This window comes from Antechinus flavipes, chromosome 1 (assembly GCF_016432865.1).
Source record: "Antechinus flavipes isolate AdamAnt ecotype Samford, QLD, Australia chromosome 1, AdamAnt_v2, whole genome shotgun sequence".
Taxonomy (NCBI): Eukaryota; Metazoa; Chordata; class Mammalia; order Dasyuromorphia; family Dasyuridae; genus Antechinus; species Antechinus flavipes.
In genome coordinates this window covers 658438923-658464553 of record NC_067398.1, presented here as the reverse complement: position 1 = coordinate 658464553, position 25631 = coordinate 658438923, and the positions used below count along the sequence as shown (strand labels likewise).

The following is a 25631-nucleotide window of genomic DNA, read 5'->3' as shown; positions in this document are numbered from 1 at the left end:
TAGGATTTTGAATTCCACCTCCCACAGCATCTAGTTCTGCTGTCATGAACAAGTCACTTACCCTCTCAGATCTTCAGTTTTTTCATCTACAAAATGAGAATAATAATATTTACCACTGCCTTAAGCCTCATGAGTTTTATTGTAAAGAGGCATTTTGCAACCTCTAAAATGCTATAGAAACATGAGCTACGCTTTCTCACAAACCATTCTTTAATATTATATTCTAGGATTTTGCAAGGAATTGAAGTCCATTTCATGAGGCTATAATTTGAAGATTCTGCTCTCTTTTTATAAAAATTGGCAATTTTGGGGGTCCTTTTTTATGCCACTTTTTCCTGTTTGCTAAGATTTTTTTAAAGTGGTCACCAAAGGGCTCAGCAGTCGCATGTCAGTCCTTCCAGTATTCTGAGGTGTGGAGTTCACTAGATTCATCAAAGGCACCTCTCTTCTGACTGACCTTATAGTTCAACTCTTTATTTTTTGCTATCCTCCTCTGACCTGGAGCATTTTCTCTGAAAAGAAAACTGAAGTAAATTAGGGATCGAGTAGTTCTGCCTTCTTTCCATTGTTTGTTGTCATCCTCCTACCTTTCCTGAACAACAAATGGTCCTTGATCATGTATTAGCTCCAATCATAAGCCTTTATCAGGGTCCTACTATGGACCAGGTACTGTGCTAACACTTTAGCTATGTCATGACCTCCTTTTGTTTGCCTGCATCCTTCAGCAGGTCCTGCCTTTTTTCTGAATCTCATTTATGTCCAGACTATCCCCAGTTCCCTCCACCACTGCACTTTCTGTTGGAATCCAAGCCCTGGGTCTGTCTGGGCTCTGCCATTTGCTTTCTGTATAAGACTCAGGAAAAGTCCCTTTATCTTCCATGACTTGGGGGGATGTCGGACTAGAGGATCTCTAAGTTCCTTTAGCCCCAGAGCTGTGATCCTGAGATTGCAGTCTCTCCCAGCCCTGATCTTCCCTGTTGTGACGTCCTCCTCGCCAGCTCCGGCCTGTCTGTGTTCTGGCTCAGAGGACAGTGTGCTTTTGGGGATCCTCTGAGTGCCGACCCTGCTGGGGGGAAGAGGAGGGGATTCCTGCTTATCTGGGCTGGCTTATCCACCCAGGCCTCCTGAACTCAGTGTAGTTTAGGATGCTCTGCAGCCACAGGATTGCAGAAACCCTCTGGCTTAGTGGTGGAAGGGTCCGTCTTGGTCCTCTGGTCTGAACCTCCCCTTTGGCAGATGAAGATGCTGAGGCTTCGAGGGACCTGCCAACTTGTCCTAGACACAGAATTAGCTAGTTGGAGAAATAGAATTCAAATCCAAGATTTCTGACTCCTAAGTCCAGAACACTTCTCCAGGTCATGAGACTAGAGGGGACTCTCTCTGCCCTCTGTGTGAAGGTCAAAGAGAAAAGAGAACCACCACAAATGCTTGAGGGAGAACCCCTTTCCCAGAAAATAGGCCACTTACACACCTGCCCTGTGAAGGGCCCATTGCTGGGCCTTGGTATTTCCCTCACACCCCCCCCCCCCCCCCCCCCCCCCCAGAGTTCACTTTGCTTTAGGCTAATGGACTATTTAACTGTGAGCAGAGTGTCTGTAAGTCAATTATTGCTGTCCTTGGGACCCCAGTACTCAGTGTGCCATAGGCCCCTAATAAATGTTCATGGGAGGATTGAGTGTTGGAAAGGGAAGGAGGAAGTATCTCATCACTGCTGGGTCATTGGGGGACATTTCCACCAGGGTTCTGCTTAGTTCTGGATCCTATCTGCCATGGCCTTTTGGGTGGGGGGAGGGATCTGATGGTCAGCTGAGTAGTTTTTGGTCTGTGTGGTCTTGGTGCTGCTGTGAAGTTGGGACAACTTGGAAAAGGGAGGACTTGGGGGGCGACCATAGGGGAAGCTGAGCATTGCCCTTTATATGTGAAGGAGTATCAATGAACAAAGGGAAAACATTTGGTCTTTAGTGCCCTGAGATGGGGGGAATCTGGCCCAATAAAATTGGGAATATAGTGAGAGGTGGCAAATTCTGTCTTGGTGTGGGGAAGCACTTTGTAGAAACAGAAATCTACATTGAGAAGAAGTGATAAGTTTTCCTGTCCAGAGGAGCCCCTATGACTTGCGCTTTAGTTATAGTCTGAGTGAAGTGGTCTCTTTGGATCTTCTCAGTTCTGAGATTCTAGGGTCTTCTTTCAGATACTCCTTTTCTGCAGCATCATCACATTTCTTGGCTGTGGTCTCCCCCACTATAAAAGTCTAAAAGGTTGGATGAAATGATCTCCTAGCATTCCTCCTGGCTTTGAATCCTGTGACCCTCTCTGACCCCACCATTGAGAACCAATCAAATTCTTTTTCAGGTTAAGGACAAATTAAGTCATCTGAAAGCAATTATCCAGTACAGGGGGAAGATCAAAGAAAAGGCTCCACACCTTTATTCCGTAAGTGTGAGCTCCAGGCCAGGGGATGGGGTGGGGGTGAGCAGGAGCTCTGGGGGCAGTGGGTGAGGGACATCAGAGAGCTTTGAACTTGGCCAGTCTGTGGCCCTGGGCTTTGAGGAAGGCTGAAGCTGGCTCTGGGGTTTGGGGAAGGCCCAAGGAGGGCTCCTGGGCTTTGTGGCTGCAGAGAATTTAGCTGAGTCTGCAAAGTGGTGGAGACAGGTAATGGAAGTCGGAAATGACTTCCAGGAAGCCCAGGGACCTCTTGCCTCTGTGTCCCTGGAGGGTCCACTTCATGTCCCTTTGACATCTCGGCTCTCGGTGGGCCCCCTCTCTCTCCTGGTACAGTGGGATGAATTCATGGCCCTGGGGAAGGATGTGCCCGATGAAAAGCTGGAAGAAATCCTCGACTCACAGAAGCCCAACCAATGCTGCACGCTGATCTATACCTCAGGGACCACAGGGCAGCCTAAGGGGGTGATGCTCAGTCATGACAACGTGAGTGTCTTCCTCTTCCCCGTGTCAGCTCAGGTGACATCAGTGCGTGTTGAGAACCTTCAAAATAGTTTGCCTCAGAGTAGTGAGCCCCCATCTTTGAAGGGGTACAAGCGGGCAACCCCTTTTCAAAGATATTGCGGATCCCTTCTGGCTCTCAGATTCTGTGATGACACATGACACCTTTGGGTCCTGGGAGGACACTGTAGGTGGTGGAGAACCATATTTAACCCTCCGGGGACTAGACCTGATTTGTTAGCAATCATTGACATGTTATTCTCAGTTCTTACCCTGGAAATCTTTGGGATATGGATGCTGTTTTCAATTGAAGACTGCTGATCTGAAGGCAAGAGTTTACTTCCCCTGCAAGCCAGAGATTTGCCATTAATCTTTTGGACCTCCCTGTTTTTCCCACCCTGTTTGTGTTTAGTTTTGACCCAAACCTTCTCCACAAAAAAATGGCCTTTCCCCTGTTCCCACGGCCACACGCTGTGTCTGGACTTCTGCTGTCTGTCTATTTTGAGTCCTTGGGCTCATTCTTAATTGGGTACTGGCGCTGTGCTCTGTGAACAAGCAGTAGCTCAAAAGAAATGGGAGAGATGTAGTCTTAGGGACTTCTCCATCCCAAATATTCATGCAGACTTTTTGTGCCCGACTGTGGTAGAGCTCTCTGAGCCTGTAGTGGCCAGGTGAGTCAGGGTCGGACATGCTGCAGCTTGACCCCGAGGTAGCAGTCCTCCTCAGGCATGGACAACAACCCGCAGCTTTTGGGTACACACGGGGTAACCCTCAGTTCACTCTGCTTTTAAATGGGGTTCATCCTCCTTGCTCTTCCTCCCTTGCTGTGGTTGAGGCTCTGTGACCTAAAAGTATGCTCACTTTCTAATCTGACCTAAAAGCTGATGATTGATTTAGCAAATATTAATTCGATCCTTATTCGGGGATGTTTTGGTTCTTCAGACACTTGTCAAGCTGCCTGCCTTGTGTAGTGTAGGGGACGGAGAGATGAAGTAGGTAACCTGCGCTCAAGGAGCTGGCTCTTGTTTGGGAGGAGAAATGATGGGGTGTGCCCCCAGGAAAGGACAGCGGGGATGCTGGGCTGCAGGCCCTCGTCTACAAGGAGGACTGTCTTTCAGATCACGTGGACGTCCGGCGTGGCCACGAGCAGCCTGACCTTGAGTTCCCCTCCGAACCGTCAGGAGATTGTGGTGAGCTACCTCCCCCTCAGCCATGTGGCGGCCCAGATGATGGACATCTGGTTACCCATGAAGATTGGGGGGACCACATACTTTGCTCAGCCCGATGCACTCAAGGTAAGGATGTCCAGGGGCAGTCTGGGTCACCTCCAGCGTTTCATTGTGGGGTCCAGGGAACAGAACATGCAGTTTGGTGCCTGGCAGTAGGCCTGATGCTTGCTCTTCTGCAAGTCCTTCTGGGTTCCAAAAGGCCTAAGACGGAGAGGGCACCCCCAGCCCTCACTGCTTTTCCCTGTCACGTCGTCATAAGGCTTTCATTTCTGTTATCCATGACAACCCTGTGAGGTAAGAGATATAATCCCCATTTTACGGATGAGGAAACTGAGACAAAGGGATTAAGTATTTTGCCACAGTCACGTGACTTCAACCCATCTGATTCTCCAGTCTCCTCTTGCCAATAGACCGCATCCTTGCATGTCCTTGCTATGTGGGGAGGTAGTGTTGAAAAATGGAAGTGTGGACTTGAAGCAGTGAGAGGCGCGAGCAAGAAGCACTCGCCTGTGTCCTTGTGTCCTGCTCCTGGAATATGAATTGTGGAAAATGAAGACTGAGAGGAAGTCTTTTCCAGCCACAATAATAAAGCAGAAAAGGGTTCCATGAGTAATCCTGCCTCACGGCTACCCTGGGTGTAGCTAGTAGGTGGTCTTCTGCCCATTTTACAAAGGAGTAAACCGAGGTTGAGGTGAAACAGCTTGCTCAAGGTTGTATAGCTTGTATATATCTGCATAGGTTTTGAACTCAGGTCTTTCTGATTCAAGTTGAGTTTTCTATTTGTTGGACTTGGAATCAGGAAGTGCCCAGGTTCAAATCTTGCATCTGATATATATTAGTTCCTTGATCCTGGAAAAGACTTCCTCTCAGTCTTCATTTTCTCAACTGTAAAATGAGGATTGTAATATTAATAACACCCATAATTCCCACCTTATGAGATTGTTGTGAGCTTCAGGTGAGAGTCGTGAATAAGTCATCCCTTAGCCTGACACATAATGTATTTATTTGCTTTTTAGCTTATTCAGAGCTCTAGAAAAATCCAGGGATGTGTTTTTTTTTTTTTTTGGGCATATTATTTTTTGTTGACAAAATTGTAATCTCTAATTTACTACTTTGGGCCCCTATTCCAGTTCACAAAATATTAATGATTTAATGAACTGGAGAAAACCTTTTTCTTAGAGGTGATTGGTTTTTTTTTTTTTTTATTCTGTATAGTGAATGACTTAATTTCCTCTGATTAAATATTAAAATCACTGACTTTCATACTATTTATTAATACATTTTGTAAACTGTCACTATTTATACCAGATCATTTTTTCCCCCTGGTGAAAGCTTAGTTGCACATTAAGTTTTCTCAAAATAACAACTCTTGAGCTTCTCTCAAGCTCTGTTCCCTTTTGCATTTATATGTCTTTCTAAAAAAATTTTCTCACAATTACATGTAAAAATTTGTCATATGTCTTTTAAAAATAATTCTTAACTGATTTCTTTTGCTTTTACATTGCCTGGATTTTTCATGGTATTCTTCTCCCTTATCTCTCCTTCCCTTGCCCAGAGCCATTCTTTAATTATTTTTAACTTAATAGTATTTTTTTCTAATTACATGTAAATATAGTTTTTCAACATTCATTTTTATAAGGTTTTGAGTTCCAAATTTTTCACCATTTTCTTCTTCTCCCTTCCTCCCCAAGATGGCAAGCAATCTTATACATGTTATACATGTTCAATCTTTTTTTTCTTTTTAAAAATAACCCATTTGACGGACAAAAGCAGCTACACCCAAAGAAAGAACACTGGGAAACAAATGTGAACTATCTGCATTTTAGTTTTTCTTCCCGGGTTATTTATACCTTCTGAATCCAATTCTCCCTATGCAACAAGAGAACTGTTCGGTTCTGCAAACATATATTGTATCTAGGATATACTGCAACATATCCAACATATAAAGGACTGCTTGCCATCTAGGGGAGGGGGTGGAGGGAGGGAGGGAAAAAAAAAATCGGAACAGAAACGAGTGTCAATATAAAGTAATTATTAAATAAAAATTAAATTTAAAAAAATAACCCATTTGATATTTTCCCCCATTAACATTTAAAACAATTTTTTTTACATTTTTAAAAAACTTTTTGAGTTCCAGATTCTCTCCCCTTCTAGCCCCCACTAAGAAATCATATATGAAGTTATGCAAAACATTTCCATAAAAGTTGCATTATGAAAGAAAACGGATTCCTCCACCCTAATTAAAAAAAAAACCCTCAAGAAAAATAAAGTTGTTAAAAGAGAGAGACACAATAAGTTTCTTCTTTGGGTATGAATAAAATTTTTCATCATAAGTCTTTTCAGAGTAGTTGTGGATCATTGTACTGCTGAGAATAGCAAAATCATGGATAATTATTTTAAACATTTCCATATTTAGTCATGGTATGAAAGAAAAATCAGACTAAAAGGGAAAACCATCAGAAAACTGATGGATTTCTCTTCTTCTTTTAAAGAAAATTTCTTTCTTACAAAGGATGGCTTTGCATGTGGATTTCAGAAAGGAAGAAGATAAAAAAAATTAGAAAAACCTGGAAAGATTTACATGAATTGATGCCAAGTGAACTGAACAGAACCAGGAGAACATTGTACACAGTAACAGCAAGACTGTATGATGATCAGCTATGATAGACTTTGCTCTTCTTAGCAATACAGTGACCGAGGACAATTCCATAGAAAATGCTATCTGCATCCAGAGAGTGAACTATGAAGACTAATACAGGTCAAAGCATATATTTTTCTCTCTCTTTTTTAATAATAGCTTTTTATTTTCAAAATATATGCAAAAATAGTTTTCAACATTCATTCTTGTAAAACTTAATGTTCCAAATTTTTCTCCCTCTTTCCTCCACCCCCTCCCCTAGATAGCAAATTATCCAATATATGTTGAGCGTATTTCCATATTTATCATGATACAGCATGCTCTTTTCACTATTTTTGTTTTTTCTTTCTCATGGTTTTCTCCTTTTCTGATTTTGCTTCCACAACACTTCACATGACTAAATAGGAAAATATTTTTAAAAGCATTATACATATGTAACCTATATCAGATTGCTTGCCATAGTCAAAACAACCAGAATTTGTTGGAGATGAGACTTGAACCCAGAACTTTCTGACTGACTAGTTTTCTTTCCTTTATACTACATTTTCTCGATATTCTTATTTTTCCTTTGGTTTCAATCATGTCCAACTTTTCGCAATCCCATTTGGTATTTTCTTGTCAAAGATGCTGGAGTAGTTTATTGTTTCCTTCTCTTGTTCGTTTTACAGATGGGGAAACCGAGGCAAACAGAGTTAAGTTGCTCAGGGTCACCCAGCTAAGTGTCTGAGGCTAGGTTTGAACTCAGGAAGAAGAAAGAGCCTTCCTGATTCCCAGCCCAAGGCTCAGTGCACCATGGCCCCACCTAGCTGCCCTGTTATTAGTAGCCTAATAAATACTTTTGAATTGATTTGAATGGATGAGCATCCTATTTGGAGTCAGGTGCAGGTGTTTGAATCCTGGCCCTAATACTCCTATCCTGTGTGACTTTGGGCAAACCATTTCTGTTCTTTGGGCCTCAAGTTTCCTTTCTGTAAAATGAAGGAGTTGGACTCAGTGACCTGGCTCTAAATGTCCACTTTCAAACCCAGTCCCTTTCCCGCTGCCCTGCTTGACTCCTTCCTTGTTTGCTTAGCTTCGGTATGTGGGAGTCACCTGCTACCTTGTTACTTGGTTCCCCGGTAGGCTGGAGCCTTTCATTCAGCATTTATCAAACTCTTAATTTGTTGTGAGTAGTGTGCTGAAGGCTGGGGGAAATTCTAAGAAACCCAGGTAATCATTCTCCTGGTTTGGACCTCCTTCTCTTTTAGCCTTAGGTCTGTGTCTAACCCTCAGAGCTTTAAGTTGATGGGGCTGAGGCTGAGTCTCCTTAATCAGAATGCTGGGAGGAGAGAGTGGAAGGAGAAGGCGGCCTGGGGAGTTTATGGGGATAGTGTTTAAAAAATTTTTTGAATAGTTTTTTATTTTTCCAAATTCATGCAAAGAGTTTTTAATATTCACCTTTGCAAAATCTTGTGTTCCAAAATTTTCTCCCTCCCTCCTCCCTCCTTTCCCTCCCTTTCAGTGAGCAATCTTATATTGCAATTTTTCTAAATATATCTTCATATTCATCATGCTGTGCAAGAAAAATCAGATCAAAGAGGAAAAAAAAAAGCCGCAAGGAAAAAACTCAGATACAAAAAATGGTTGGAAAAAAGCAGACCAAAAGGGAAAAGAAAACCACAAGAAAGAAAACAAACAAACAAAAAAAGGTGAAAATACTGTGCTTTGATCCACATTCAGTCTCTGTAGCTCTCTCTCTGGATGCAGATAGCACTTTCCATCCCAAGTCTATTGGAATTGCTTGGATCACATGGTGAGGTTTATGGGATCAATTGGAGGAGAATAGACTTGAGTTCAAATCTGGCCTCACATGCTTACTGTGTGACACAGGACAAGTCACCTCATCCTGTTTGCCTCAGTTTCCTCATCTGTCAATGAACTGGAGAAGGAAGTAGCAAACCGCTCCAATATCTCCAATATCCAGGAAACCCCAGAGGGGATCACAAAGAGTCAGACAAAAAAACTACTGTGCACTGACATGTGTGGGGCCTTACTCTCCCAGTAACTGGCTGGGTGACCTTGGGAAGGGGGCTTAGTCCTGGTTGAGGAGAATGTGGCTGCCTACATGCCTGTGATCAGAATTGGCCCTAGGGCAGCACTGGGACTGGGGGGGGGGTGTGAAGGGGGGAGATTAGGAGGGAGAGAAAGGTGGAGAGCAACTTGTGTAAGCCAGCAATGGAAGTTTCATTGTAGTGTTTGATTCTAAGGTTTCAGTTTAATTCAGCGAATGCAGCCAACTGTTTTGTAAGGTTCAGTCCCCAGTGTTGTGCGCCTACGTGTGCCTGAAGTACTGTAACTGCTACTGCCGAGGGTCTTACTCTGTCATGGGGGAGACATGTACATATAAAAATGTCAACAGCCTCCAGTTAACAAATGCACATGGAGCGGGGAGGCAGGAACAGTTGGCATCATCAGGAAAGGCTCTAGGTAGAAGATAGCCCTGAGCTGCATCTTGCAGAGAAATCTCTTATGAACCATAGGAAAGGGGGGGAATCTTTCAGACATGAGAGACATGGTGATGGGTTCCAGCTTTGTAAGGGGCCAGAGTTTGGGAGAGGGCCGGGGGGAGGGGGGAGGGTTAGTGGTTGGGGTTCAGGTTATATAGACTTTGAAAAGCTAAATACTGAAGTTTCTGTTGTTTCCTGCCAGAGGCCATAGGATGCTGCTGGGCTGGGCATCCTGTTTAAATTAGCTCCTGTCCTTGTGGAACTCACAATCTAACAGGGATGTAAAGAGCAAAGATAGTATTACAGTGATTAATCTCAGTGTCCCCGTGCTTGTTGCTAGAGAAGATGCCGTGGTAATGCAGTAATAGCATTTATACAGTGCTTCAAGGTTTACAAATTATTTTACATCTATTACTTCATTATCTTTCCCATTTTATGGTCAAATCATCTGGGGCAGGCAGAGATTAAGGTCCCCCAGCTAGTAAGCATCGGAGGCAAGGTCTGAATTGGATTCTTCTTGAGCCCGAGTCTGAGAAGCCTCACCTTCCCCCCTCTGCCCATGGGGTGGTCTCTGCTAGGAAGCGGGTGACTTCTGTTAATTCTGGGGGCCACGTGTCTCCAGCCCCATCTTGAGACTGTGTCTGTGCCCCTGGGAGCTTCCCCTGCCGGTTTAAAGCTCCAGAGGGAGACCTCCACCCTGTCGGTAGCTCCCGGGCTTATACTGCCTAACCTGTAGTGCAGTTAACAAGCACTCGCATTGATGGCTGGGTAGCAGGCCTTGGTCTAGGCTGAGACCCAGTGGGCCTAGAGCTGGGGGTACCTCCATGGATGAGATCCTTGATCCACTGAAGGAGCTCGGGGCTTTCCGTTGACCCCAGCATTGCCTTCCTTGTGGCTATTAGCTCTGGAAGGCCTCGTGTCCATGGAGGCCCTGCTGTGGCCCAGCAGATGGGAAGCGAGCCTCGGAGTCTGGTCTCTGGGGTCTGGTCCAATCTCTGACATCTGTCCACGGGGCCTTGTGACCTTCTCGGGGCCGCAGGGAGCTCTAAGACAAGAAGTTACTGACCTGCCTTCAATTCAGTGAGCATTTGTGAGGTGCCTACTATGTGCCTGATACACTAAACTAAGCTCCGGGGGTGCAGAAAGATGCCCAAAGAACTTGCAGTCTAATGGTGAGGGGGAGGATAGCATGCAAAGAAATATATACAAAGCAAATAGGAAATAATGGAGGGAAGGCACTAGGATTAAGAGGAGTTGGGGAAGGCTTCCTGTAGGAAGTGAGATTTTACTTGGGATTTAAAGGAAGCTTTTCTCTAGTTGCTATTTTTGTTCCATATAAGTTCAGAGACTCAATTGTAGACTTTTGAGGTGGAAGGGGTCCTAGCCCAGTTCCCTCAGTGACACTGGGGAGACAGAGGAGCAGTATTCAGGAATATACTTATATCCATGTTGTCTCCCCATGACAGAGCAAGCCCCTGGAGGCAGAAATTTTTCCCCTTCGCACTTGATGTGTAGCAGGTGCTTGATAAATACTTATTGATTAGTTAGCCAGAGAGAGCTGGGGGCTCAATAATGGAAGCCCCTAGTCGGGGTCCAAGCTGAAAGCTCATCATGGCCGCAGTTCTTTGCTATCTCTCCCGCCGCCAGGTCGCTTGGACCTCCTGGCGCTACCTAACCCTCCTGCTTTCCTCTGCCTGGCTCAGGGCACCTTGTCCACGACCTTGCGGGAGGTGAGGCCCACGGCCTTCCTGGGTGTGCCCCGCGTCTGGGAGAAGATGCAGGAGAAGATGAAGGAAGCCGGCGCCAGTTCTTCCTCGTTGAAGAGGAAGGTGGCCACGTGGGCCAAGTCCGTCGGTCTTCAGCAAAACGTGAAACGGATGAACGGGTTAGTGTCCAGCCTGCCGCCAGTGGTCTTTTCTTTAGTGGGGGCAAGAAGAGACTTTGGAGGTTCCAGCCTCCATTTAAAGGGACCTCCTTGCCTCCCTCACGAGGCAACCCATTCCTCAGTTGGTTAGACTGTAAGCTCCTTGAGGACAGGACCCAACTCCCCTTTTTCTCTATTCTTGGCATAGAGCCTGACACAAAGCAAGCATTTGATAAGTGCTTGTTAACCAGATCACTGATAGTTCTGACTGTTAGGAAAGTTTTCCCGACATCAGGCCTAAATGTAGGCTGAATTCTGGTCCCCGATCTGGCCCATGATTTCTGGCCTCTAAAATGAGGATAATCATACTCATCCTCCAAGGCTGAGTCTAAGGAAACTGGGCCGGAGTGAAGCAGGCCCCCAGGACTCTTGAAGGCCCCAATGCCTCACGCTGATGCGGTCCTGGTTCTGTTTTCTTTTGAAGGGAGAACGATTTTTCCCTGCGGTACCATCTGGCCAAATGGCTGGTGTATTCCAAAGTCCAATATGCCCTGGGCCTAGACCGTTGTGTTCAGTACTTCAGCGGGGCTGCGCCCGTCACCAAGGACACCCTGGAGTTTTTCCTGAGCTTAGACATTCCCGTGTGTGAGCTGTACGGCATGAGCGAGAGCACGGGGCCCCACACCATCACCCACCGAGACTGCTTCAGGCTGATGAGGTACGGGGGGCAAGCCTGGGGAGGGGGAAGGGCCCTCGCGGCATCCCGGAAGGAAGAGGAGCACCCGGCTTTTCCATGATGGGGGTTAATCGGGGTTGTGACGGGCCCAGGGCCCCATGTCGAGGCTGGGTTTGAGCACAGGTCCTCCTGATTGCGGTGCTCTGTCCACTGTGCCTCAGTAGGTAAAGAGCCTAAGCTTGGGGTGGTGGGGGGGCGCAGGGATGCTCGCAGCCTCAGGCTCTTTAGCTTATGTAGCCTCATCATGCAGGCGACTGAAGCCCCTTGCATCTCTGGAGTTCTCCATCAGGTTTTCCAAACTGCTGTGAAAAGGTTCAGGCAGATGGTGAGAGGTCTGGATGTGGGGGCCTCCCAGGGTTTCTGAGACAGCGTTCTCTCGTGGCTCTCTGCCATCCCTTCTCTGCCTTCAGCCTCATGGCACAACTGGGCAGGATACTCATTGGTAAACTTGATGATGTGGCTACTATTATTGAAGGGCATTGGAACACAATGTCAGGGCTGGAGGGCCCTTAGAACCCAGGGTGTCAGAGCTGGGAGAAACATCAGACCTCAGAATATCAAGGTTGCAAAGGTCCTTGGAACACAAAATATTAGAACCAGGGGAGCTTAGAACACAGAAGGTATCAGAGCAAGGAAGACCTTAGGGAATAATTTACTCTACCCTCATTATTTTGATGTTTTTTTTTTCTTTTTTTAAAGACGGAAACTGAAGCCACGAGGTGGGAGTTTCAGGATCATCTTTATTTATTTGATGACAGAATTGAGATCAGGATCTAAACAATGCCTTAAACACACACACACACACACACACACACACACACACACACACACACACTTTTCCAAAAAATCATATTAATCTTCTTTCACTATGATCTAATCCCCTTTCTATCTCTTGGCCATAGGTTAAAACCTAAACTTGGTATTAGGACAGAGCGATGGCTCCAAGGCCTGATCACTTAACAGTTCCCAGTATAGTGCTGGAACTAGGGATAAAAAAAGTTACAGAGATAACCAGAAGAACAACTAACTCATCCAGCTCTTTAATGCTGGCAGAGCATTTGGCCTGAGTTAGCTTCTTTGACCCTCAAAGCAACTCTGTGAGATCACTACTATCATTATTCCCATTTTATAGATGAGAAAACACTGTGAGGATATTACATGACAGGGTCACACAACTAGTAAGTGTGCAAGGCAAGCTTTGAACTTGGGTCTTCTGACTCCAGGCCTCGCCCTCCACCCACTGCACCACTTAGCTTGCCTTTCAAATGGGAGTTTGGCTTCAGAGCCTGCAGACCTCTGAATGCAGGGGCATCCAATCTAGTTCATGGCTAAATAGGAATCTCTTCTGCAATGCACTTTCAGCCATTTTTTAGGCAGCTAATTTCATATTCGTTTAATTGTAAGGTTCTCCTTCCCTAAATCTGTTCTCTTAAGTCCTCCTTTTTAGTTCTGTCCTGTGGGCGTCAAGCAGAGTGAATCTGATCTTTCTTTTCAGCCTTTTAAATGCTGTTCTCCTCTCCTTAACATGGGGTGACCAGAATTGGATGTGGGATTTCTGAAGGGGTTTGACCTGGGGAGAAGATAATGCAGCCATCTCATAATTTAGCCCAAGGTCTTTCATTGTTTTGGGAGGAAAAAGTATGATTTTTTCTCCCTTTCTTTTAATAGTTTATTTTTATTTTTCAACTCACTATGAAAAAATTATTCTACCCTTCCCTCACTTGAGCAGATTTTTTTTCTTTTTTTAAATAATATTTTATTTTTCCAATCACATGCAAAGATAGTTTTCTTTTTTTTATTTTAATAGCCTTTTATTTACAGGTTATATGGATGGGTAACTGTACAGTATTGATAATTGCCAAACCTCTTGTTCCAATTTTTCCCCTCCTTCCCCCTCCCCCCTCCCCCAGATGGCAGGATGACCAGTAGATGTTAAATATATTAAAGTATAAATTAGATAAACAATAAGTATACATGTCCAAACTGTTATTTTGCTGTACAAAAAGAATCGGATTCTGAAATAGTGTACTATTAGCCTGTGAAGGAAATCAAAAATGCAGGTAGGCAAAAATATAGGGATTGGGAATTATATGCAATGGTTCTTAGTCATTTCCCAGAGTTCTTTTGCTGGGCGTAGCTGGTTCAGTTCATTACTGTTGAGCAGATTTTTAAAAAATATGTCTATACTTTGTGGCACAATCCACCAAAACAATGCTTTTTTACATCAATCATGTCTGAAAACATACATCTCTTTTTGCATTTTTAAGATCACCGCCTGTGCCAGGCAAGGGATGTGTTCTATCTTCTTTTGGGTTCTTATTTCATCATTGGATTGCTGAGTTTTAAAGTTTTGCAAAGTGTGTTTTCTCTATAAACTTGTAAGTGTAGAAATTGTTCTCCTGTTTCTGCTTTAGCTTGTAAAGCTCATTATCCTTTTTGGCTCTGGTGTCAGTAGGTTCACCCAGACTCCAAGAACGTTTTCCCCAGGAGATATGTCATCTGCCCAGACCTTCTTCATCTGGTACTTAGAGGCTTGATTATATAGGCCCTGTCCAAGACTTGGTGGCTTTCCTCATGCAGTTTCATCATCTTAGATTTGTTCTCTCATTTTGGAACCCTAACACTGGCCCTCCCTCTTGTGGGTTCAGCCTCGTTCCGTGCCATCCAGTAGAGCCTTCTTTCCTACTGTCCCTTCCCTCTACCCAGCGTTACCCTTTCCTTAGATGTTCTTTCTCTCCCTCCTGGAACCTCTCTCTCCGAGACTCTCCTGGACTCTCACAGAGACCTCACCAGTGTGTCTGGCGTAGATCAGAACTGCCTGGATGTCCTGGGGGAGGATAGAGAGAGAGGTATGAGATGGAGGCTAGGCTCCTGAGCTCCACTAGGCTCTTAGGAGGTGCTTCATAAATGTTTATTGATTGGTTACTGATTGTAGTAGAAAGAACTCTGGACTTGGGGTCAGTCAGGCAAGCCTTACATCTAAATCTGGGCCTGGACACTTTTTCTGCAGTCTTGGACCTTCAGTTTCCCCCATCTGTAAAATGGGTATCGATCTTTGCACTACCTACTTCATTAGATTATTATGTAGAAACTCTTTGTAAACCTTAACTCACATTGAAATTGGATCAACTGAGAATGAGAGCTTATATTTCTCTTAAGCTTTACTCTTTATATAGTATTGATAAGATTCTTTAGCAAAAGTATTTTCATCCTCTTTTTTTATAAAAAAAGAAACTGAGACCTGCAGAGGAGAATCAGGTTCTCCATGGTCCCTGGTTGGGTAAATGGCAAGCTGGGGGCCCTCTGAGGGGCCCCGCCCCGCCCTCCACAGGCCGGGCTGGCCAGGGCACTCGTTGGTGAGGCTCCTCCTCTCTCCTGCCAGCTGTGGGAAGGTGATGCACGGCTGCAAAAACATGATCTACCAGAAGGACCACGAGGGCGTCGGGGAGGTCTGCTTCTGGGGCCGCCACGTCTTCATGGGCTACCTCGACATGGAAGAAAAGACCAGGGAAGCCATCGATGAAAAGGGCTGGCTCCACTCCGGAGACCTTGGGAAGATGGACAGTGATGGCTTCCTTTATATCACCGGCAGGATCAAAGGTAATCTGTGGGGAGAAAGGGAGGCGGGAGGAAGGAGGGAAAGGAGGAAGCCACTTAAGCTGCCCCTGTACTCCAAGTGCTTTAGGGAGATTTCATATGATCCCTATGATAAGCCTGGGAGGAGATCACTGCCATTTTAAAGGTGGGAAATTGAGGCAGACAGAGGTTAAGGGATTACCTGAGGTCACCCTGCTAGTAGGTGTCACTGAGTTCACATTTCCTGACCTTAGGCCCACCTAAGTTGTTCCTGAGCTCGGGTCTGTCTTCAGACGCTCACCAGCGTATGGCCATTTATTTCCCTCAGTTTTCTCATCTGTAAAATGGGGCTAATAATGGCACCTAAGGGCAGCTAGGTGGCGCAGTGAATAGAGCAGCAGCCCTGAAGTCAGGAGGAACTGAGTTTAAATCTGGCCTCAGACACTTAACACTTCCTGGCTGTGTGAGTCTGGGCAAGTCACTTAATCCCAATGGCCTCAGCAAATAATAATAATAATAATAATAATAATAATAATAATAATCAGAGAATGTTTGTAAAGTGCTTAGCAGATGGCAGCACCTAGCAGGGGCTGGAGGCGCGTCAGCCATTGGTGATGAGGGTTTGTGACGGGTCCAGGTTCAGTTCTGCGCAGCAGATGTTCCTTGGTGCCTTTTCCTTGGGTCCTGGGCTCACTGACCTTGGGAGAGAGCCCTGACTCTCTGCTTTGTTCCAGAGCTCATCATCACGGCTGGAGGGGAGAACATCCCCCCCGTCCCCATCGAGGACCTGGTCAAGGAGAAGATTCCCATCATCAGCTTTGCCATGCTGGTGGGCGACAAGGCCAAGTTTCTCAGCATGCTCCTAACTCTTAAGGTAACCCCTGCTCTGGGGCCCAGGAGATTTCCTGGGCACCGGGCAACAAGAGATGGAGCCCCGGGCGGCCGGCCCCCCAGCCGGCCTCTTCGGGGCGACCTTGGGGTATGGGTGCGTGCTCCATCGGCCTTTCTTCTCCAACAGTGCCAGGTCAACCTAGACACTGGGGAACCTGAGGATGACCTTTCACCCGAAGCCCTGGAATTTTGCCGGAAGTTGGGGAGCAAATCAAAAAAAGTATCAGACATTGTGAATGGCAAAGATCCCCTTGTCTATGAAGCCATTGAGAAGGGCATTGAAGCGGTCAACAAAGAGGCCACTTCCAATGCCCAGAGGATCCAGAAGTGGATGATATTAAATAAGGACTTTTCCATTGTTGGTGGAGAGCTGGGTAAGCGGCGGCCTGTGGGATTCTGGGGCTGGAGGTGGGATGGGCGGGCAGGGAGGGCTGGATAGCCGGGAGGAGGGAGGTGGGCCTCTAGGGAAGGTTCAGACCCTGCTCCGCTTCCTCAGGCAAGCGTGAGGGACCTGAATGGCCCTGAGCTGAGCATTGACCTCTGCCATCCTCCTCTCCTTGGCTGGAATCTGCCTTGGGCCCAGGATCCCAGGTGGCTCTGCTTGGAGCAGTGAGGATATCTGGGAATAGGAAAAGGCACTTGCCCCTATAACAGAATACTTAGGGCTGAGGGCTCTAAAATCCATCTTTTATAGCCATTGGGGGGACTTCACCTGGGAAGGTGAAGGGAGGGGATAACTGAGAGAGGCAGGATTTGAACCTGGGACTCCCGTCCATAGAGCAGTGGTCCTTCACCAGTTTTTGTGTCCTGGCCCCTTTGGGCAGTTTGAAAGTCTATGGACCCCTTCTTACAACCCCATTTGTATGTGTACAAAATAAAATGCACAGGTCACAAGGGAGCCTATTATATACACTTATCAGAATATTTAAAAATATCAAAAATGGAAGAGTAGTAAAAAAAGAAAGGTTCCCAGACCTCAGATGTAGAATCCCCACTCTAGGGTCATTGTATCAGTCATGGGTGAATGAAAAGATTCCTTTTTCCTAGCTAATCCAGTTGATTTCCATTCACCCCTCCTGCTCCTGCCTTAGGAAAGGGAACCATTTACCCTGTTCCTCTCCTCCCTTGGGGTCCTTTCTTTAGGGAGCACTTCTAAATTCACACATATGCCTTCCTCACAACTACAGTGGGACCGGGGAGAGACTTCTTATGCCCCCATTTTGTAGATTAGAAGACATTTAGAGAACATTCAGTGGCTTTGCCTCCCTCGGGTTCCATGCCCCGCCAGAGGCAGAGCCAGGCCTGGGTCTCCTGACTCAAAGCCCTGCCATGTGGCAGGAAAGGGTATGGGACCCTGAGCCTGCTCTCTAGCCCTCTGCTATTGACCTTGAACCCTTTCCGCCTGTAGCACTCCCACTCATCTCGGAGGAAAGCCACGGTCTGAATTTTCTCCCACAGGTCCCACCACAAAACTGAAGAGGCCCGTAGTGGCCAAAATGTACCAAGAACAGATCGAGAGCTTCTACCAATAGCTTCAGGCCGCCCGGCTCGGGGCTGTTTATCTTTGTAAAGCTTAGTTTTTCCAGCCTGGAAGGCTGTGCAGTGAACATTTCCAATCCTGCAGACTGGCGCTGAAACCTCTGCCTAGGCCCACACGTCCGTCTGAAGACGCGCTTCTCTGGGAGTGAATGAAGAGAAGAGTATTCTTATTTGTATACATGTTGTCCATTATATCTCTGGGTGCTTAGCCTTCCATGTGGTCTGAGTACTTCCTGGAGCTTCAGGACTGGGCTCTGGGAGGGTGGGCCCAGCTACCTCCACCCTTCCCTGCCGGCCCCCCAGGGCAGCCCCTGCTTCAAACATGAGAAATTATTTATTCTCTACCAAAGTTTTTCAGCATTGAATGTCAAGTACCTTGTCTGCCTGCACCTAGCACGGAAGGTGTAGAGATGGGGGAATGCGCCTCTTGTGTCGAGCAGAGAGCTTTTGACGTTAAACACACAAACCTCTCTCTCTCTTCAGCTTTCTCAGGACACATCCAGGGGAAGAGGGGAGTCACAGCATCCCAGCAGGCAAACAGGAATCCTCCCCTCTTCTCCCGCCCCACCCCTCACCGTTTCACCAGCATGATGGGAATTCCCTCTAGTCCCTTGGCTGTCACTGGGCCCCAGTCTGCACAACTGATTTACTTGTGGGTCTCTCAGCCCCTTTGGCTTTTTCCCCTCCTGGCTCAGATAAGAGCCGTCAGACCCCCTAATAAAATGAGACCAGCTTTACTGCATTAGTGCAACAGCTGAGTCGGGGACCAGATGATCCTGAGAAACCATGAATGGATAGTCGATTCCAGAGTTATTTCCCCATGGCCCTTTTCTTCTTTTATGTGGCCCAATGTACATACAGTTCAGAGATTTGACTCCCTCCCTGGAATCCACCAAAAACAAAGTAGAGCATGGAATAAAGGGCCATTTCAGAAGGATGGCAGCCAAGGACAATGCTCACTTTGTACAGGTTAAGAGGTTTTTATATAGGATATTGGATTTCTGATGAGACAGGACCACTTTTGGGAACCCACTCATTTTGCAGATAACAATGGGGCCAGAATAAATTTCCAAAGTGAAGCAAGGTTGTGAGGGGCAGTGGTGGATTCAGACTCTGCTTCTCAACTGCAAGCCCCTGCTCCTTTTCCACTTTAGTTCCAAAGAAGGAAACAGGTCACCTTCCCATGATTTTGATACTAGTGGTGCACACCTGTAAATCATGGGGCTGGTTGAGATGGCTTTCAGCTCCTCACCTGCAATTCCCATTTGATGCTCAGGAACAAATATTTGTTCAATCTCTGCCTAATACAGCGATGATGAAAATTTTAGAAATAAAGCAAACTGTGGCGGGGTCCTCCAGCCCTTTTGAAGCAGTGGGAACTCAGAGGATTTCCCCACCTTTCCGGTAATGGGTGAGCACCATCCTAGCTGTGATAGTTGACACGTTTGGGGCTTGAAGATCTGCAAATGATTCTTATTTGGGGTCTCGGAGGAAGGAGGTGCTCCTATTGCTGTTGTATAGATGGGGAAATTGAAGCAAGGGTCATATATAGCTAAGTATCTGAGGCTGGATTTGAATTTGGGTCTATCTGCCTCTCAAGTGTGGCCTGGTGCACTGTCACTTTGGGCTTGGCTCTGGTAAGTGCATCCATATCCTTTGTGAAAACAGGGCTGACAAATTGGAGACACCTTGCTGATTTAAAAGGCCTGCTGGTGAGCTGTATCAGCAGGTGACAGAGTCTAGCAGGGGCCTTGGCCATTTTGGAGTGATCTTTTCAGGAGACAAGGCCGGTCTTCACCAAGTAGCTCAGGAAACCAGCAGTAAGCCCTTGCCTAGACTACCTGAGACTCCACCAGGATGGTGGAGCTCCATTGTGTCTCGGGTTGCTTTTTGCAGGGACTGTCTGTCAATAAAGCATTTCTTTAACCAGTTCCCATGGTGTTCTGTTCTTTTGGATTGGGCCTTTTGTTTTGAAAATGGCAGCCTTGGATTCCTCAGTGTCATGTGTATGGCATCCTGGCAAATATTCTGGATTTTAATATAAAGTGACAAACTTGGCTGTCTCAGCCTAGCCTGAGGCTTTTCTTTCTCAGCTCCCACAGCTTTGCTATTTTGATGGATCTGAGAGTTCATCAATATGGGGACTTATTCCATAGAGATGAGTCACACCCTATGTGCCATCTCATTCAGGGCCATGTTTAAAAGTCTTGCATAAAGCCCAAGGTATTGGGCACCTTATATCCCTATAAAAGTCTGGACACTAGGGTGATTCTCTGCCTCTCTCTGTCCCTCCATTATTAGCCTATTACTATTCACATATGCAGTTATAGGGGATTGTGAGCCCCAAGTAATCATGGAGAGGCCCCAAGTTTTTTTGCCTCAGTTTACAAAGAAACTGAAGGCCCAAGAGGGAAAGGAAATCAGCATGTGTGAGCTGGGATTTAATCCAATTTCTAAATCAAGTATTCTACTGTCTATTGAAACAGTCAGATCAAAACTGATAATATGGTGGGCTTCATACTTGCCCCCCCCTTAATACAGTTTTCCCCTACTCTGCAAAGAAAAGCCCCCTTAATTGCTAAGGTCAGGAACTCAACTTTTGAGAATGTAGTATATCATTAGTTGTAGGGGGTGCAGCTGGTTTCAAGGGGGAGTTGAATTAGGCTGTGCCTTGTGGGGAGGCTCTCCTGACACAGTGCTCTGAATAAAAGGGATCTGGGTGGCCAGGGACAAAATCCTTCCAGGAATTGACACTCCTTTAGGCTGTTCCAAAGCCCTCTCCTCTGATCTGATCTGGAGGAAACGCTGTTTTTATGGGATTGTAGAGATGAAAGGGACCTAGAAGGCAATCTAATCCAACTCTTCCCTCTTCCTGTTACAGATACAGAAAAGGGAAAAGAGGTTAGGTGAATGTCCCTCACTGCTCCTGGGTTTCTATAACTTGAACTATATGGTCTTGATTATTTTCATCTCTGAATCAGCTGCCTTGAGCCCTTTTCTTCCTACTGTTTTCTGTCTCTTAGATCAGATACTATAGTTTGCAGGATTGTTACGGGATGTACTGAGCTGGTGGAAATCTCCCAAGCAGAAAGAATCTGCAGAGATTTCTTTGTCTGATTGGAAGTCCATAAACTTGTTGATCATTATGTCTGCAGGTGACAAAACCCATGGTGGTAGTTAACAACTGTTCCAAAAAAGATCAAGGCTAGTTAGAATTTTGGACCAAATCTGGTGAGATTAAAATGGGATAAGTTTTAAGTTCTGCTATTAGGATAAAAAAATCAACTCCACTAGTACAGGTTGGAAGATAGGGCCTGGACAGGTGGTAAAACGTTGTCCTTCATAAAAGATGTGGGACTTAAGTGATTTAGAAATGAATTAAATAGCCTGACAATCTGGCATCCTCCCCCCAAAAAATATCTGGAGGTTTTAGTGGACACAGCGTCTATATAAGTCAGAAGTGACATAGTTATCCAATAACCAGTGCAACCTTGGAGTTCATTGAGTGACCTAATGCGCCTGCTGTTCTCTCAGAAGTGTTCAGTCTAGGTGTTGCATATTGATGTTCCAGGATGGTCATAAAAAGCAAATGTTGGAATTAGACATGATCCTTATGAGGAAAGGAAGGGGGAGAGTGCCCTAAAGAAAAACTTGAGTGTCATCCCCGAGTTCTCACCCCATTGAATAATTCCTATTGGTTCTTGATGATTTTCTTACCTTTGTCCCTTTCCCCTCATATTGCCATCATCTTAGTCGTCATCTCTCACCTGGACTATATCCTTAACTAGAAGTTTTATGATACAACTCCTGAGAATTCTTCTAATTAGCATCCTGCTTCTAGGCTCTGTTCTCCAATTCAATCATTTCTAGTTGCCAAGAAAAAGCCTTCCTACTATACAATATGTCTCAAACCTTGTAGCTCCTTTGCTCAAAAAACTCCAGATTAATGGAGGGACCTCCCATTTAATCCTCCCCCGGATTGCTTCCTGCCTGCATTCAGAGACTTATCAGCTAGTCCCTACATAGTTTATTCTGCATTAGTCAAAAATATAAAAAAATAAATCATATCCTAGTTACAACCTGGTTTCAATCCCACCTCTCATCTCATATGGTATCATTTGGACTTTTGTATGGCAGTGATTTACTACATGGGGTTTTGGGGTAGCCAGCCTCAGAGAACTTTATAAAATGTAAAGCCTTTTGCCAGATGTTCAAGACCTTGCATAGTTCAACACTGCCCTGATTTTCAATTCCATCTTTATTAAAGACCTGCCATAAGGTAAAAATTGGAAGAAAAAAGAAGACACCGTCTTCAAGATACTTACCATCTCCTAGGAGGGAAGTCTACAAAATAAATACAATGCAAATAAAGGAAAGAGCCCTGATTAGGTTTCTAAGAGATAGGGGTAAATCGGAATTAATTCTCGAAGACGACTAGGATTCGAGGATTCTGAGGGGTGGAAATGGAGGTGAGTATTTTAAGCATGGAGAAGGTGGGGAAGAGATGAACATCTCAGTGGGATAGGGGCTAAGAGATTTATGAGTTTTTGTTTTGTTTTATCATTTTGATTTCTTAATTCAGAAACTGGCTAAGATAATGGAGAGAAGGCCAGGAGCTTGCTGACTTGAGCAGGTAGCTGAAGGCTTTGGGCACCATCTGGTGGCTTACCTTGCAACAGTGCACTGAGTGACTTTCCCAGAAAGTTTCTTAACCCTACGATAAAGCATTTGTCCCTGTGGGACAGAGAACACCTTCCAAGGACACGGTAATGATCCCTATCGGGGCCTTATCCCTCACTACTGTTCACTGTGGTTTCCACGGGGGCAGGGGTTTTAGGCTCAATGTTTTGGCCCCAGCCCAAGACCCCGCAGTCCTTCTGGAAACACATTCCCCGCTATCACCTATTGAAGTAGGTGCCCAAATCCAAACAGGTGACTCTCCACGTGCCCTCAGGAATGACAGGGCTCAGTCCCCCGCTGTCCACAGGTGCCGTCCGAATGCTCAAGGATAACAAAGGCGGACTCTTTGCCAACAGACTTGTGGTTTTGTGAATCCAAAGAGTCTAAAACTAGAGGAGAAAATTGAGGTCCACACTGGGAAAAGAGACTTACCTAAAGTTAGACAGGTAGTTAGCAAGGATCTCTCCTTCTAAATCAGTCCCTTCCTTTCTCTGAATCTCAGTTTTTCTATCTGTAAAATGAGACAGGATCTGATGATCTCATGTTCTCTTGGGAATTACACGTTGACAGGGAAGGGAAAGGCTGAGAACACCCGGGCGTTAACCTTGCTCCTGTCCTAGGGTGACCCTTCGGGCCATTTTTGCATGATTTCTTCTCCTTTGGCCCTTCTGGGTCTCCTTTTGTTGCCCAAGTAGATTAAGAGTTTTAGAACCAAGGGTGAAATCAGCCTCAGCCATCAATGACCCTGGGGAATGAGGGGAGCCCAGCTCACTTTTTAGGTGATAGGAATACACTATATTCACAGAATCCCCCCCCCCCCGCCCCCTCCCGCCCCTGCTTTCACTTCCTCCCTTCCCCATCCATCCATCCAAAAAATCCTAATTCTGCTGAGAAACTGAACAGGGAAGGATTTGTGTGCACTGAGGGGAGGAAAATCACTCGCCTAGAATCACAGGAGGTGAGCAAACTGGAACTGGACTTCTTCCCATTTTTTCCCCATATTTCCATCTCTTCTGATTTTCCTCTTTCCTTCTTCATATTTTTTCTTTCTTCCCTCCCTCCTTCTTTCCCTCTTTCCTTCTTTCTCACCTTTTTTTCTTTCCTTCCCTCCCTCCTTTCTTTCCTTCCCATCTTTTTTCCTTCCTTCCCTCCCTCTGACTTTCCCACTACCGGCCCTAGTGCAGGGCACCTGACTTACTGGGCACGCGTACAGACAAGATAGTTCAGCTACACACCTGTGGCCAATATCTTAGGGTTAACCTTTATTTTAGATCACTTAGCAATAATCACTGAACCTAGGACTTCCCCATTACATTCATAAGGTCTAGAACTAGAGATCTCCCATTTTATGGATGAAAAGATTGAGGCTCAGAGCAAGAAAGTGAATTACCAAAGAATACACAGGGAATCACGGTTCAAATGCAAGTCTTCTGGCTCCACGTCGGGGTTCTTTCTATTTACCATGTGGTTGTCTCTTTCGTTAAATACATGTGAGCTGAGGGAAGTTTAGGATTCTTGTGGGAGACGGAAGGTCTTTTGGCGAGAGCCAGGGCGATATCGAGGAGCTGATGTGGACCCCCGTGCTCCTGGGACTGCAGGTGGCTCACCAGGGGATGGGCTGGGGAGAGAAAGGGCACAGTGATGTCACAAGTGCTGTCTGGCCAGGAAAGTTCTGAGAGTTTCAGTTCCCCTTTGAAGCTCAGGGAGGGAGCAGCTTTTCTGTTCCCGGCATGCCATCTGCCAGCCAGCAGTGAGCAGGCCCCGGAAAGGGGGAGAATGGTACCCTCTCCCAGGGTTCCTGTGAAGGGAGCAAAGCTGGTGGAAGCAGGAACTATCTGGAAGTTCTATGTGTCCCAGTCATGTTTGTTAGCCACTGAGGGACCCGAGGGTGCAGCTGATGGTGAGACAGGTACGGTGGCTCTGGGCCCCAGGAAAGGGGAGCTGGTGCCCACGGCCAGGGCCAGCGGGGCCCACACCCACCCCGAGGTGTTTATTCCCTTCTCACCAGGCACCAAGAGCAGCCACAAACAACAGTAAAGCACCGGGTCCCCTTCACTGGACCCCATACCCGACCCTACACTGTTCATTTATAGGGTCATAAAGCACTGGAAGGGCCTTAAGGAATGTCTAGTCTTGCCCCACAGTCAGTAAGGTAGCCTGGCGTAGCAGAGGGAGAGCTGGGTCAGGAAGCCCTGGACTTTTGAGTCCCACCTCCCACATAGAACCACTGTGTGACCCTGGACAGATAACCTAACCTCAGGACCCTGGCCAGCTCTCTACCACTCTAAATAATTCCAAGGCAGTTGTGGATGGGAAGCTCCTTCCTACCTTTCCTACTCCCTCCCTCCCTCCCTCCCTTCCTTCCTTCCTTCCTTCTTTTCTTCCTTCCTTCCTTTCTCCCTCCCTCCTTCTCTTCTTCTCTTCCTCTCCTTCCTTCCTTTCTTTCTTCCTCCCTTCCTCCCTCCCTCCCTCTCTCCTTTCCTCCTTCCTTTCCTCCCTTCCTCTATTCCTGCTTCCTTCCTTTCCTTCCCTCCTTCCTTCCTTCCTTCCTTCCTTCCTTCCTTCCTTCCTTCCTTCCTTCCTTCCTTCCTTCCTTCCTTCCTTCCTTCCTTCCTTCCTTCCTTCCTTCCTTCCTTCCTTCCTTTGCTCCCTCCTTCCCATGACTCACATGGTCACAAACTAAGTTTCAGAAGTTGGATTCTTATCTTCATCTTTCTGAATCCAAGCCTAGCTCTAGACTTATGTCCTCTAACTTACATCCTGTGATGCTTTAATTTGCCTAAGGTGATATCCAAAGGGCAGAGGAATCCCAGTCTGTAGACCAGGAGATCTGCTGCCAGGCTTGCTCCTCGTAGGTGGCAAAGTCTCCAACAAGTCAGTGCATCTGAGCTTAGGGGGAGAATCTTGGGACCCCAGAACTCTAGCGTGTGGCAGCTGAAAGGGACCATTTCTCCCTCATGTGTTTACGGCCTCTTGGAATCTAAAACTGGAAGGTACCATAAAGAATCACTTGTCTACTCTCTGCATTTTACAGATGAGATAGAATTGA

The 25631-nt window shown here is 46.1% G+C and overlaps 2 protein-coding genes across 6 annotated transcripts in view; both read left to right on the top strand.

The window, feature by feature from the left end:
• The window catches only part of ACSBG2 (acyl-CoA synthetase bubblegum family member 2), a 61725-nt gene extending 41892 nt beyond the window's left edge, over positions 1-19833 (top strand). For both annotated transcript variants that reach the window (XM_051971775.1, XM_051971776.1), the window contains 9 exons: positions 2353-2433; positions 2779-2928; positions 4062-4238; positions 11000-11181; positions 11645-11878; positions 15279-15496; positions 16207-16346; positions 16491-16737; positions 17822-19833. In XM_051971775.1, the coding sequence (XP_051827735.1) occupies positions 2353-2433; positions 2779-2928; positions 4062-4238; positions 11000-11181; positions 11645-11878; positions 15279-15496; positions 16207-16346; positions 16491-16737; positions 17822-17895 (1503 nt within the window). In that variant the 3' untranslated portion in view covers positions 17896-19833. The remainder of the gene's footprint in view (positions 1-2352; positions 2434-2778; positions 2929-4061; positions 4239-10999; positions 11182-11644; positions 11879-15278; positions 15497-16206; positions 16347-16490; positions 16738-17821) is intronic.
• A 4011-nt stretch (positions 19834-23844) lies between these two features.
• The window catches only part of LOC127544884 (long-chain-fatty-acid--CoA ligase ACSBG2-like), a 68960-nt gene continuing 67173 nt past the window's right edge, over positions 23845-25631 (top strand). Inside the window, exon 1 of one of the 4 annotated variants that reach the window (XM_051971771.1) lies at positions 23845-24491. The gene's annotated coding sequence lies outside the window, so the exon portion shown is untranslated. The remainder of the gene's footprint in view (positions 24492-25631) is intronic. The other 3 variants (XM_051971769.1, XM_051971768.1, XM_051971770.1) reach the window with 3 other exon arrangements.